The sequence below is a fragment of the Drosophila arizonae genome, chromosome X (genome assembly GCF_054131065.1).
Source record: "Drosophila arizonae isolate 15081-1271.41 chromosome X, UAZ_ARI_1.0, whole genome shotgun sequence".
NCBI lineage: Eukaryota > Metazoa > Arthropoda > Insecta > Diptera > Drosophilidae > Drosophila > Drosophila arizonae.
In genome coordinates this window covers 31,135,239-31,149,575 of record NC_142927.1, presented here as the reverse complement: position 1 = coordinate 31,149,575, position 14,337 = coordinate 31,135,239, and the positions used below count along the sequence as shown (strand labels likewise).

General features: G+C 41.6%; 2 protein-coding genes across 6 annotated transcripts in view; one reads left to right on the top strand and one right to left on the bottom strand.

Annotated features, from left to right (window-relative positions):
• Mnr (Membrane-bound Notch regulator) overlaps positions 1-14,337 on the bottom strand; it is a 108,127-nt gene that overhangs the window by 60,697 nt on the left and 33,093 nt on the right. The window lies entirely within an intron of this gene.
• On the top strand, positions 5,360-6,537 carry LOC108617778 (uncharacterized). The gene has a single exon (XM_018013546.2). It carries the CDS (start codon positions 5,463-5,465, stop codon positions 6,273-6,275), a length of 813 nt encoding a protein of 270 aa, XP_017869035.1. The 5' UTR covers positions 5,360-5,462; the 3' UTR covers positions 6,276-6,537.

Sequence of the window (14,337 nt, the reverse complement as noted above, 5' to 3'; positions counted from 1 at the left end):
CAGCTTAACTACCAACTATCACTTAACGTTCTCCTGCTGTGCTATCTTGATACTCGCATTGGCTAAGTTTTTAGCAAGCCGATTCTCTCTCTCTCTCTCTCTCTCTGTCTGCTCCTCTCACTCTTCCTCTACACACTAGCCACTCGATTGGCCTCAGGCGCCTCAAGAGCCAAGGCATACTACACATTACCTGCAACTCAATCATAATTAGGATGAGTATATGATTTCATTCGCATAAACTAATACAAAACAAGTAAGAACGTTACAGTCGGGTGTTACCGACTGCGGAATACTCATTCTACTCATTCATTGCCACCTCTAATGGGCGTAGACATACATAATTTTTCATTAATCTTTATAGAATCATAACATGAGCCTTTGTGCGAAATTTCAGCGTTATAGCTTTAAAATTCTAGGAGATACAGCTTTATCCGATTTGCCACGCCCCCAATGGGCGTAGATATGTTCGCAATAGCTCGTAATCTTGGATGGTCGATGTGGACTTACATTCCAAGTTTCAGCTTTCTAGCTTTTCAACTAATATGATTTCTGGCATATCGGAAAATGCATTTTCAAGTCTCTATCTTCAATAGCGCCGAAATAAACTGCGTTAATACGGACAGACGGACAGCATGACGGATATTGCACAAAACCAATATACTAATTCACTTTCGTAAATGAGTATAAAAAGCACAAGCAACAACAGAGAAGAAGCAGCAACAGCATCAACAGCAGCAGCAGAACGTGAGTCAACCTCAAAAACAAAAAATAACATTCCAATACATAAGTAAAAACAGTTTTTCCTTTCCTTGCCCACACAATTTTCCAAGGCCTTGATTTGTGCCCCATTTCGTTGCCTTGCGTTTCGTTTTGTTTATCTTCAGTGAAAATTTAATTTGCATTTACCCATAAAATGCCGCTACCCAACATTCCAGGGCTGGCCACAGAGAGGGACGTAGCGAAATTGAATTTTCCGATTTCCACGCGCCTAGTAGGCGGATCGGGAAAATTTCAACACTTTATAAATCGGAGATATACACGAGTATGTGATCCAAATTTAAAGTCTCCAGCTTCAATAGTGCCGAAATAAGCTGAGTTCATACGGACAGACGCATAGATGGACAGTCGGACAGACGGACGGACAGCAAGACGGACATTGCACAAAACCAATATACTAATTCACTTTCGTGAATGAGTATAAAAACACACACACACACACCTACATACAATTCAATACGAATTCTGTCTACATTCTTGCCTTTTCGCTCTAACTAATTTGCCCCATAAACCGACTCAGAATATATGTATATACTTTATGGGATCTGCCTCCTTGTCATAATATCAATAGTTATCGATTATTAAAGTTTTCAGAATGAAACTTTTGAGCCTTGGGTCAACTTGATTGCAATGCTCTAACATGCTTTCACTAATACTTAGATAGTGTCTGTGTCTGATTTCGCAAAATTTAATTGAGCGATTGGGCAATTGCTCAATTTGCTTATTCGGAATTTATTCAATTTGCAACAATTGCATTTGGCATATGTCTGACATGGCCCAAAATGCCTTTGGCATAAATTGCATTTGCATTTAAATGCATTTTGCATTTGCAAGCACACACACACACACGCATGTATATACATGGATAGAGATAGAGAGATAAAAAGAGGGAGAGGACATACTAGCCAAAGCAATTTATCAGGTGTACAAACTATATCAAATAAATGAGTTAAACATTATGTTATCAAATTAAGTGCGCACGCCCACATAAAACATGCATGCATATCTCTATCCTATGTGTGTGTGTGTGAGGAGGGCGTGCCATGTGGGTGAGTGTTGCTCGTGTATGTTTGCTGTCAGCATAAATTTCACTCAACATTTGATGTGACAACAATAAAGTCAGTCGGTCAGTCGTTCGCCGACGCTGACAATCTCAAGTTCGCATTCAAATTACAGCCAAAAGCCAGCAAATCGTCGACGTACCGTTTGCCCGTGCCACATGCCAACGCATGCCGTATGCCACACGCTGCATGCCAGGGCGCAACTCCGACAATTTACAGTACGTCGCGTCCGTCCGCTACGAGTGCAGTTCAAATGCTAATCGCCGCACATGACATTCATTGTCTGCGAAACAATTGAAATCAGCCACCGGGCTCAAATCACAATGAATTGTATTAGCTCCACCCGCCCCCAAACCCAAGCGCAACTGCCAGTTGCCAACTGCCGGCTGAGGCAGTTGACGGTAGTGGGTAGCAGCTTAAGAGCTTTGGGTTAATGTTTGGCAACAAATTTCCAGGCCACACATTAGAGACAAGCTGACTCTCGGAACTCTACAGATAAGCTCGTGCCACAAAGAGTATATTATGATTTTGAAGGACCCCTTTATCCCTGGCCAACTTTAACAGACATAGTCAGTACAGCCTTATCCTGCGAGAGGTATTTCTTCAGATTTGCACCTGGTTAAGTAAGATCTCTTTATTATATTACTAGCCTGCAGCAGAGATGAGGAGAAACACACATGAGTCGAAAGTTTTCGATTGCACGTGCAGCCAATAGGTATACTCGTTTAACGATATATTCACTATGGGAGTTATCTCATTTATGCACATTGCCTTGAGCATATGCTACAACTAATATGCTGCTCGCGCACTGAACAGGGAATATGAAGTAAGACTGAAATTTATTTGTGACTTTCATTAGGGGTTTGCTCTGATCATCATCATTTCAGCGGTCACGATTTTGGAACTTTGCATTCCCCGATACGCTTAAGTTTATGTCCTCGAGCCAGGCAATATATTAGAGCGACTCTACGATAACCTCATTTGTATGGAGTGCGAGTGCCTATGTGTGTCACATGTGATACATAAATGTTCATTTTCTGATGTATATTTGTGCTGCATGTCCGTCTGTCTGTATTTGTTTGTCGTGCGTGTCTGTGTATTCCCGCCACAGTTGAGTAATGTCCGCCAGTTGCTTTCCCAATGCTTTTCTCTCCTGCCAACCACCACCACGAACTAGCAAATACCCTTGACAGCCCTAACTCACCTTAACAATTTTTAACAAGTAAGAAAGTTGTAGTCGAGACTGCCCGACTACGAGATCCCCTAAACCCTTCGAGCAACTGATATTTCAATAATTATTCACACATGCACATGGTGAATATAAAGGTGGGTGGTAAATTTGAACAAAATTGTATAAAATGCATATAAGTATACATATACAATTTGGAGACTCTAGCTTTAAGGATGTAGGAGATATAATTTTAAGACTGGTTTTCGATAAGATGTTTTATCGTAAAGAAAATAACAGGATGAGTTATCGATTTTTGGTGATAGACTCGCTACCCGCGCTATATTTACGCACATTTATAAAAAAAAAAATTGAAGTCTCTAGCTCCTATATCTTCTCAAATCGACGCGTTCATACATACGGACAGACGGACGGACGGACAGAAAGACGAACAGGGCCAAATCGACTCAGCTCGTCGCTATGATCAAGAATATATATACTTTGTGGGGTCTGCCATATTTCATCAAAACCATTATACCCTGATTTCCCATTTTCAATGGGTTCAATTAATAATAACAATTTGCATCTCGTTAAATAAATGGGAGCATGGGCAACAGTGCATATTTTATATGATTTCTTTGCTGAATTCTCTGGCTATCCAGAATTAAGAGTATATTTAATTTGTGCATGCGCAAGCATGGAAGGCTGGAAGGAGGTGGCTGATTCCACGAACACATTTATATATCGCCATGATCTACAGGATCGGATGGGGCGCTCTGCTGTGGCGATAGCCGACTATATGTATGTCTTTAGTCAAATATATTTGTCTGAATACAAATATATATTTTTCTGGTCTGTTTTATTATTTTGTGTTCCGAATATCAGATTGCGTCATTATGTCCAACTGCTGAGCGCAGCAAATTAGCATGCAAGCACAAACATGTGTTGCTGTCACTCGAACGTCTCGCAATGTATGTGCTCTCAACATATCAGTGTGTGCGTGTGTGTGTGTGAGGAGTGTGTCACATTAAATGATACGCAACACTTGACACTAAAATGGAGCAACGGTAACGACATAAGAGAACTGAAACCTAACCAAAAGTTCCGCCAGCCAAACGCAGACACACACACTCGAACAAAAAATACAATGTCAGGGCGAAGAAGTGGATGAGGTAGGGAGAGGGAGGAAAAAGTTGAAATGGCTGGGCGGACAACTCAAGCAACGCACTAAAGTAGGCAACAAAATTTCTTAGAAATTTATGTATGTGCTTTATTAATGAGTCGTTAGCTGTAAGTTGTTGTTGTTGTTGTATTTGTTGCTATTGCGGTATTTGTTGTTATTGTGCTGTTGTTGCTGCCCAAGCTGATGTTAAGGCTGCAGTTGACGACGATGGGGCGGGGCCGCAGGAAAATCAATAGAACGGCATCTGCCGCCGCAAAGTATGCAATGAAATTGGGCAAATGAATTTAAATGATGCCGCCACGCGTATACGCAATGTGGCAGAGCGTACAACGCAGTCAACTGTGAAATGCGAAGCAGAAGCAGGAGTAGGAGCCGAAGCGAGAGCAGAAGCAGGAGCCGAAGCCGGAGCCGGAGCAGAAGGCACTAGCTGGTGGGTACCTCTGTTTGTAAAATGTTAGAGGTCTTTCCAAATACACACGCAAATATGAGCGCAAGGAACGAACATATGCAAATATGCTAGTCTGCCAGAAAAAATCTAAGAAAGCAAACGGAAGTTTATTTGAAGTCGCCTAACAGCGTGGAGGAGGTGGAGAGCTGGAGGAACGATGGAATGGGGAATGGGGAATGGGAAGGGTGGGAATGGGGAATTGAGCATAGGGAGTGAAGTGGCAGTCAAGTGCAAGCAGCAACATCAGAAGATGGCAGCAAAGGCAAAAGTAAAACAAACAAGCATACAAAGCAAAGGTCCTGACAAACAACAGGAAGACAAAATCAAGCAGCAGCTGGCTAAAGAAAAAAATCTATACATACATATATATATAGTTTATCCAAGGGGTAAGAGGTCCACCTGCCGAGCAGTTGTTGTAACATTTGAACTTGTAACCTCACCAATTCAAAAGGTGAAAGGAAGCGGATGAGTGAATCCAGAAGGGCTGTTCAGCTGCTGAGCTGCTTGGCTGCTTGGCTGCCTGGTTCTTGGCTGCTTGGCTCTGGGCTGCTTGGTTGCTTGGTTGCTTGGCTGATGGGCAGTGTCAACGGCGTATGCCAAAACGTGTTCAAGTTCATATGCCAAGACAGTCAGTCAGTAAGTCAGCCAGCCAGCCAGCCAGCCAGTCCAGTCGGTCCAGTCATTGGCCCCGACAGGAAGTGGCAGCGAGATGATTGTAGCAGTAGGCTGCCTGTCATCGTCATTTGAGACGTTTGAACGAAGTCGACTTGTTTGATTCAGACAGAAAAATAACCAAAATTTTGGAGTACAATTAAAACGAACAACATGGCAAATACAAAGCTAAAATCAATTCAAGTTAAACAGCGCGCCGAACTGACAGACAGACCCAAGAGCAAGACAAAGACAAAGATCAAGACAAAGACCAAGACCAAAGGCAAGATGATCCGATCGAAAGTCTCGTTCAAGGCAGCCGACATAAAACAAACCAAGTCCAAAGTAAACTCAAAGCTTCGACCGCAGACGCTCAATTTGAAGCTCAAGCGACGATCTCTGTTGATGCGCAAAGCAATGCAGCCACTGCTTCCGCCTCAGGGTAAGTCCAAGCAAAAGGCCAAACTGGGCGTGGGGAAGCGCAAGCAGCCCAAGGAACCGTCCTCGACCAACGCGACAATTGTGATTGTTAAGAATTCAGAGCACCGCACCAATCAGCTGTTAAGCTCTGCACAGAAGCGCCGGCCAAGTAGCGCCAATAACCAGCATCTGCCGAAACAGAAAACAAGTCATCAGAAGCCGACTCGCATATCGGCTGGAGCTGATGGCGGCTACAACAAGGGGCAACAGAGCAAAGTGCCCAGGCGACAGCCGATTCTGGTGCCGCCGCCGCAGAGTCTACTGCCCCACCTGGGCAGCGGCGTTCAGAAGGAGGCATATGGCGCCTTTGGCTATAAGGGCGCCCCGCCCCCGAGGCCGATTCAGAAGAATGAGGAGCTTGTAGTACCGCTAAGCAGTCGATTGCCCATCATTGACTTCATTTCCACTGATGAATTTGAGCGGCTACGCAGCTTCAAGATGAAGCACAAGAAGCGATTCCCTGTCGATGGCAAGCCCAACGATAAGCTAAAGCCGAAGAACTTTTAGCGATGCGGATCGTCGCAGTTGCCGGACATCAGTTGTTAATGCTTTATGCGACTCTACGTAAATTCTGTGTACCGCGGTAAAATTTTTAGTCTCTAGTTTTAAAATACAAAGTCAGCCCTAAAAAGTTAACTATCACATATCTACAATCGCCTGTTGATTCCACAATAACTCTACCAGCCAATGTTTGTCCAATGCAAAACACCGAGTAGTCAACATGAAAGACAATTAAAATTAATGTAAAAATGTGCATATTGTCGAGAAATTCAAATCAGTTGTCAAATTTCTAATGGTGAGCGATACCAACTTGCGAGGGGCGAGTGGAGAGTTATTAACGAGTAGAGAATAGGGGGGAGCCAGAAGCGAGTAGCTAGAGGGAACGATCAGCAAGTTGCGTGTAGTGAGATGCGAGTAAAGTGTAGCGAGCAGCTAGACGGAACAATTAGCAATCAGGAAGGAGCGAGCAACGAGTAGTGAGTAGAATGAAACAGAAAAGGAATGGGCATGTAGGGAACACAGCTAACGTGGTAACATGATAACAAAAGAGAAACCAGCCAACAGGTTGCGAAAAAGGAGAGGAGTAAATATCGGCTTGGAGGAAATATAGCGAGTAACGAGCAATGACCATGTTAGTTATCATAAAAATGAATAGTGGAAAAGTAGTAATCAATGACTAATAGTGAGTACTCAGGGATCAGCAATAGTTAGTCTTATTACAAAACCAGATAGTTATATAAAATGAGGTAGGTAGGCGATAGATAATACATATATGACTACTAAAGAAAGTTGAGGACCAGCTAGCTGTTGCGAGAGACATTAGAGATAATACTCGCTAACTTACTTACTTATTTCACGATCTTGTCTCACATATTAAAAAGATGAAGCACTGAATGAGCCAGAGAGAACGAGAGTGAGAGACAAATAGAGCGAGATACAGAGCGATAGAGAGAAAAAGCGAAGAAGTAGACTTAAGTCAAAGAATGAAAATGTGGTAATAGGAAGGCAAAATGGAGCAACAGAACTTTTGCGCAAATTATCTGCGTCGCGTTTATTTCGCGCAAACAAATCGCAAAAGTTTTGCAGACGTCGAGCCTTGAGCCGTCGACCCAACGACTTTACTCGCACTGGAACGGAACTTAACGGAACGGAATGGCTCCTGCCTGATCTGGTAGTGGCCCCGACAGCTGCCGTGACATGGCCCTGGCCTCGCTGTCCTACCCTGGCCTACCCTGGCCTAATGCGATGTGGTGTGTTTAAAACTTTTGCCGCTTTGCCGGGACAAAAGTTTTGGCTGCAAAATCGCAGCTTGGCGCACGGGCATCTTGCAGCAATTTACGGCTTTTCTTTCGGCCTGGCTAACAACTTCAAATGCAGATGGAAATGGAGACGAATACGTTGGAGCTGGAGCTGGAGTTGGAGCTGGAGCTGGAGTTGGAGTTGGAGCTGGCGATGGCAATAGAGACGCTGGCAATTGAAGCAACGCGCCAAGGAATGCGGTTTGTATTTGTTGTTTTTGGCTCAAGAGAATTTTTTAGGCTTGTTTTCATTTTCTCTGCTGTTGAAGAATTTGCATTTTGGGGCAACTTAGCAACGACGATGGGGACGACGACGACTGCGGCTTTTAACCGCAAACCAAACGGAAATTGAGATTCATTTAATTCATTGTGCGCCCGACAAGGGGCAATGGGTTAAATGTTCGGCGACGACGCTGCGTTGACAGCATTCGGGCCATAGCATAATCAGCAGCAGGGCCACCTACAACAGCAGCAGCAGCACCACCACCACCACCAGCACTAGACGGAGCCGCTGCCAGAGCTAGTACCAACGTCAGCAACATTTAAATGGCTGCGGCTCCCGACAACTGCATCGCCGTGCTAATATTTATGCTCCAAGTCTTATAATCGAGTGGCAGCGGCAATGGCGGACAGCCAGTGGAACGACCAAGAGCACTTCTTGCCTAGAAATGCTTTGATTGCCTTCAAGTTGGCCACAGAAGATGCCCGCCAGAGGGCAAGGGAGCAACATAGAGTGCATTGGCGAAAGGGGCAGGAAAGCTGGAGAGAAGAAGAAAGTACGATTGTAAGAGCAGTCGAAGCCTGTCTGAAATAGCACTGGACCGCAAACTTCAGCAATAAAGTTCAGTAGATGAAAACCCTCATCAGTGGGCAAGAGTTTGGATGCCATCCAATCTCATTACCCGTTATAGCCTGTTGAAAGTTACGCTAATGGGGCGGGATATATATGTACATATGTATGTACGTAAATATATGTCTCATTGTATAGGCGCGAGCTGTAGTTGATTAAATTGCTTCGGATTAGTTGGCTGACCTCAGATGAAGTTAGTCCAGGTTGAAGACCTGTGATTTCCCCTCTTATATATCCCTAAACCCTTTAAGTTTTAACAAGTAACTAACCAATCATACTCGTACTATTCCAAACTATGAAATGCTATCTCAAGGTGTCAATTCCATTTGACGTTTTGCCTTAGAGCCGAATTATTAATATGGATTATGGATATATTCCTTTGAGGAATGCAGCTATTGGCCAGGTCGCTGAGCTTGAGCAATCGTGATCATCCATAACTTTTGCTTTCTTTGCTCTGTTTTGCAACACTAGATGGTGCAAACCACATTACGTATGCACCATATTCTGTCCGCTACCTAATCATAAAACATTACAAACTCGCTCGGATGGCCAATGTGACTCAGAAAGACGCATGGAAAGCTCGTTGGCCAGACTTACATAATAGGAGTGTAGGAGGTGAGCACGTTGGGTATACGTCATATTGCGTATATGTTAAACGAATGCTATCAAACAGCATAGAAAATTCGTATGTTTGTTTCATATAGCTTTCGTTGTCAATGTGAAACACCAGTTTGCTGCTGGTTTCTGACCACCTCTCGCCTGGCTGAGCAATGCCGATGATGAGCGTGTGCGCGGCTAGCAATGGTCCCATTCACAGAGCATTTCCAATGGTCATTGGCTGTTAGCTGTTGGCTTCTGGCTGCACATTTAAGCTACGTGGTGTGCAAATTTGGTTTTCGCACGATTTCATTTCGAGTCTTGCATAAATTAAGCATCCGACAATTCTCAAATTTTTGTGGGCGCCGTTGCTGACTGAAACCAATTGCCAGTGCCGAGGCGATGAATCCATTTAGACCCGTGTATGTGTGAATGTGTATAAAAACGTGGCCAACGGGATTTGTGAGTGGCCAATTGGCAAATAGGAAGAAACTTAATTATGCATGCAATGGCAAATAGCTGAGACATGCTCCTGCCAAGGGTGTAGAAGTAGCAGTTGGAGACTAGATGTAACTAAATATATGTATGGGTATGGGTATGTGTGTGTGTGTCTGTGTCTGTCTGTCTGTTGCTGTAGAACCAGTTTTACCCAATTGATATACCAATTATGCAGCACAAGTGACACTCGTGCGTGCGTGTGTGCGTGTGTGTGTGTGTGTGTGTGTGTGTGTGTGTGTGTGTGTGTGTGTGTGTGTGTGTGTGTGTGTGTGTGTGTGTGTGTGTATGTGTGTGTGTGTCGGTGTCGCAATTTGACCTGCTTATTGAACGCAATTACCTGGCACAGTTTCATGCATGCAGAACGATGCCAACGTAACGCAGTGCAGAATCGTGTCAAAGTTCACGGGAAAACAATTTTCCCTTTGCTACCTCAAGCTACCTCAGTCCATGGCTAGGACTGGCTATGGCAATCGCAGGACTTTTGTTAATTAGGCACAGCTGCATCTGGCCAACTGACCCACTTTATTCGCCCAGATCAACTTGTTTCCTTTGCCCAAAAAACTATGATATTAAAAAACTAATAGAAAACTTGCCACCAATACGAAATCGAAAGGCAGAGAGCTCAAAAACACACAAAAAACCAAAAAGTCAAACAAAAAAAAAAAACATAATCAAGCCAAATGAAACAGAACAAAAAATCACATGCCCAAAAGCTAACCTCGACCCAGTGTGCAGCGGCTATAACTTTATTGTGATTTTATACACGTATACGTATGGAGTGTGTATCGTTGTGCTTATTGGTGTGTGTGCATATGATAGTTTTTGGGTCTGAGTTCCTGGGTTATCGCTATCGCAATTGCTATCCATTTCATTTACCGCAGGACAAATTTTTATTGCCGCCTGCGCTGACCCAAGCCACAGCAACAACAGCAGCTATAACAACAAAATGACATTGTTTTTAACAAATACACTTATACACATACACACACACTGTGTTGACTGTATATATACATAAAATTGCCGGAAAGTTGTTGCAATTGTCCTCATTTTCTTTCATTTAAGGACAATTTTTATTGTTGTTGCTCACACTGCCGGGCCTTGACAGCGCCTGCCCCAGCCCGGGCCACACATATATACATATATATATATATATATATATATATACGTGTATATATATATGTATATATATATATATATATATATATATATGTATATGTATAATGAAAATAGCAACAACAAGAGAGCGAGTAGAACAACAAGTAGAACAAGCCCACTTCTTGCCCGCCCCTCATGTCCAATGTGACAGTCGTCAAGTGCATTGTGCACTTTGCCAAAAACAATTTCCATACTGCCCTCAGTCAAGGGCACTTCACGAGTGTCTGAATGAGCTCCAGAGTGTATGAGTGTTTATGTGAATGCCTATAGCTCTATTCAACTCGGTGTGTGTGTATGTGTGAGTGCGTATGTCTGCATGCCACGAGTCAAAAGCATGTTTAATTATGTTGACATTGTTACTGAACAATTCATGAATGTAAAATAATTGCATTCCAGTTGCGGTCTAATTGGAAATTCATTTTGGCATGCTAAGCGCCCATATATCCAAGTATTCAAATATATTCATATGCTAAACACATATACATATACATATACATATATTTTATATATTTTAGTATATATACATAATTAATAAATGACTTTCATTTCGCGATGGATTATAACGTTCATCCAAATCAAGTCTGATTGGAGAATTCTTCAAAAAATATAAAAATATACTGCAGTATTTGTATCAAACAACGTTTTAAATTCAAATAAAATTCTGCCTGGCTTTTCGTCTGGATGAATCAATTTCAGAATCCTTAGAAGCAACATCGAGTTTTTCGCAGGACTCCTATTACAAAAGCACATTAGGATTAATTCATATAATCGGTTACCTTTCGAGTATCAATATAATCCACGAAAAACTTTATTGAGCTTCAGTCATTGAAATGTCTTTTCAAATGCGCATATTGATTTTATTACAATAAAATCTATATATATAAAACAAAGTCATGTTATGTGTTACAACACTTACAACTAGAGATCTGCTGGATCAATTTTCATGGTTTTTGATTTGTTGGATTTGTCTCCGCCCCCCGACTAAAAAATTGACGAATACTTGAAAAACGCGTTATTTTCCCTAATGGTTCTTTAATTTCGGAGCTGTCAAATTTTCATTGAGAATTTACCCATTAGGCTTGATAACAGTGACAGTGACTGCACATTTGATCAATACATGAATGAATAAACTATTATGTGTATTTTTTTTAAAAAGATTGAAAAATTTTACGCGTGCATTCAGAAGCAAAATATCTCGAAAGTTCTGGTAGGTACTGTTATATTTGTTTGTCTTAGACATTAATTTGTGTAAATTATTTATTTAGTTAAAGATTTATTCTACAGTTTAACAACAGTTTAAATGTCTTTTCATAGGTTCCGATTAATAAATTAATCATAGTGTATCCCAACCTGACAACATAGTTTAAAATACTTTTTTCCTGATATGTGTTTGGAAAACTTAATTATTTCTTTGTTTTTATTTTTATTCCCATTCTGTATTTTTAGTTTAATATATATTCTTTAATATATATTGTTTAATTTGGAGCCAGATCTCTCAAGTTTTATATTTAGTTTAATTTTAATTTTATACACTTTTTCGAAATTTCTCAAAGCTTTTATGCCTTGAACACAATGAAAATGGAAAATCAGGTAACAGGCATAAAATGTAAGTAACAGGTAAAAGGAGTCGTGGCAGATCCCAGAAAGTCGATGCAATCCGTATGAATGCTGAGATCAAGATACTTACATCTATACCATGCAAAGTATGAGTTCATCATATTTGTTCGATAAATATCGATTCCGATCTGATTTTCTTATTACTTGTCGTCTTGAAATAAGAAAAAACTAAGAAGCTGGCCGTGAAATCGTTGCAAATATATACCTAAGTAAACAGGTAAATTCCAACCCTGACTCCCAGTGATTCATATTTTTCACGCAATGGATGAATGTTGAAAACGAGAAGCCCATTTAACAGCTTCAGTTTATTTTTTACATTGTATATACATACATATATAAATAAGTAAGTGCCGTATTTGGGTTATGTTGGGCTAACGTCAAGCTGCCCAGTGAGCGGCTCGGTGGGCAAGTCAATATGTGCCTAAAATGTTTGGCTCAACACTTCAATACGTCTTAAGCCAGAAAGCCGACACAATCTACGACTAGACAGGCAGGTGAACGTGAGCGCAATCATTGCCCGGCTTGGGATTTCGATTCGAAATGGATTTGGAAGTGCGATTCATTTGTTCAGGAATACTTTAACGTTTGCGTTCGCTTTTTGCGTGCTGAACTATATGTCACTGTATTTGGCATTCGCTTCTTTCTGATCTGGTCTGCTCTGCTCCGCTTTCCTATCCTTCTTTCAGCTGTTTCCCTTTATCGTACGCGTCATCGTTTTTTGCATTTGAAGCGCACGCTTTTTCTTCCCTTCTGTTTCATTTCGCTCTGCTTTTCAACTTCTTTTTACATTTTTTTTTTTTTTTTTTTGGCTAATGCATTTTTCGGTGCTTCCGTCAACGGCTACTGAAGCCCCCGGGCGGCCCCTGCTCAGGGGTGAGGGCTGAGGGCTCAGGGCTGTAGAGAGGCTGTCGTTATTGCTGATGGATATTTGGTCGTTATTGTGACTATCCACCAACCTCCAGCTCTCATCTCTCTACTCTCTACTCTCAAACTCTCAATTCTCCGTTCTCAGCCCTCTTTGCCCTACTCCATCCGCTTCTCCGTTTTTCTTTTGCTGCAGTTGTTGCTTTTCTTGACGCTGTACTTAAAAAATCATTTCTTACGCTGACACAGCGCTTAAATGGTTTCTCCCTCTTAGTTGTTGTTGCAATTGTTGTTTTGTTTTTTTTTTCCTCTTTCTTGTCGTTGCTCTCCTTTATTGTTAAACTTTTTCAAGCATTGCGTAAAATTCTTTCTTAGACTTTCATTCATTTGCTTAATTTATCCACTCCAACGCTTCGTTTGCTTGTCCCAGTCCCTTTTTAATTTGCCTGCTTTTATTAATTCTTTTATTGTCATTCATTATTCGTTGCCTTAATTAACTGCTCACTATGCAATTCCCTTGATTAGCAAATCACTCTGTCTCCCATTGAAGTTTTCTCTTTTTTAATGTCTTACTTAAGGTTCGCTGATTGAATCTCCCCCTTCATATTTGAAACTTCTTACCATCACCTACTTATTGAAATTCAACTTGAATTGATTTCGGCTTTGTGGAACTTTTACATTTAGATTCCATAAGTTTGACCACTAAAACTTCACTGTTGCTGTCCTGCCTTTGCTATCTACTTTTTTGCTGCCATCACATATTCCTCTTTAATTTTCTTCAAGCGTTTCTAAGGACAATGCGAGTACACGAGAGAAAAAAACAAGCAAGAAGGCGCCAGTTGAGATTGCTCGACTGGGAGATACCCTGAACCCTCTAAGCTGATATTCTACTCATTCTGCACTTCTTTTATGCACACATGCATACACACGCATCCACACGCACGTATATCACGCGCTCTGCTAACTGCGCAGTAAGCAACGACAGCGCTTGGGCTGCGCTGCAGTGTGGGCAATATTATGAGAATTTATTAGTTGAATAATTTCTCTTGTAGTGAAACTATCTTTCTGAAACTTTCAGAGCTGATCATATGTTTAAAATGTGTGTACATTCCAAAGCACAAGTCTATAGTACTTGAAATGCGTTTTTTACAAATTGGGGGCGAAGGGGCGTGGTATCAAAAATCTGTAA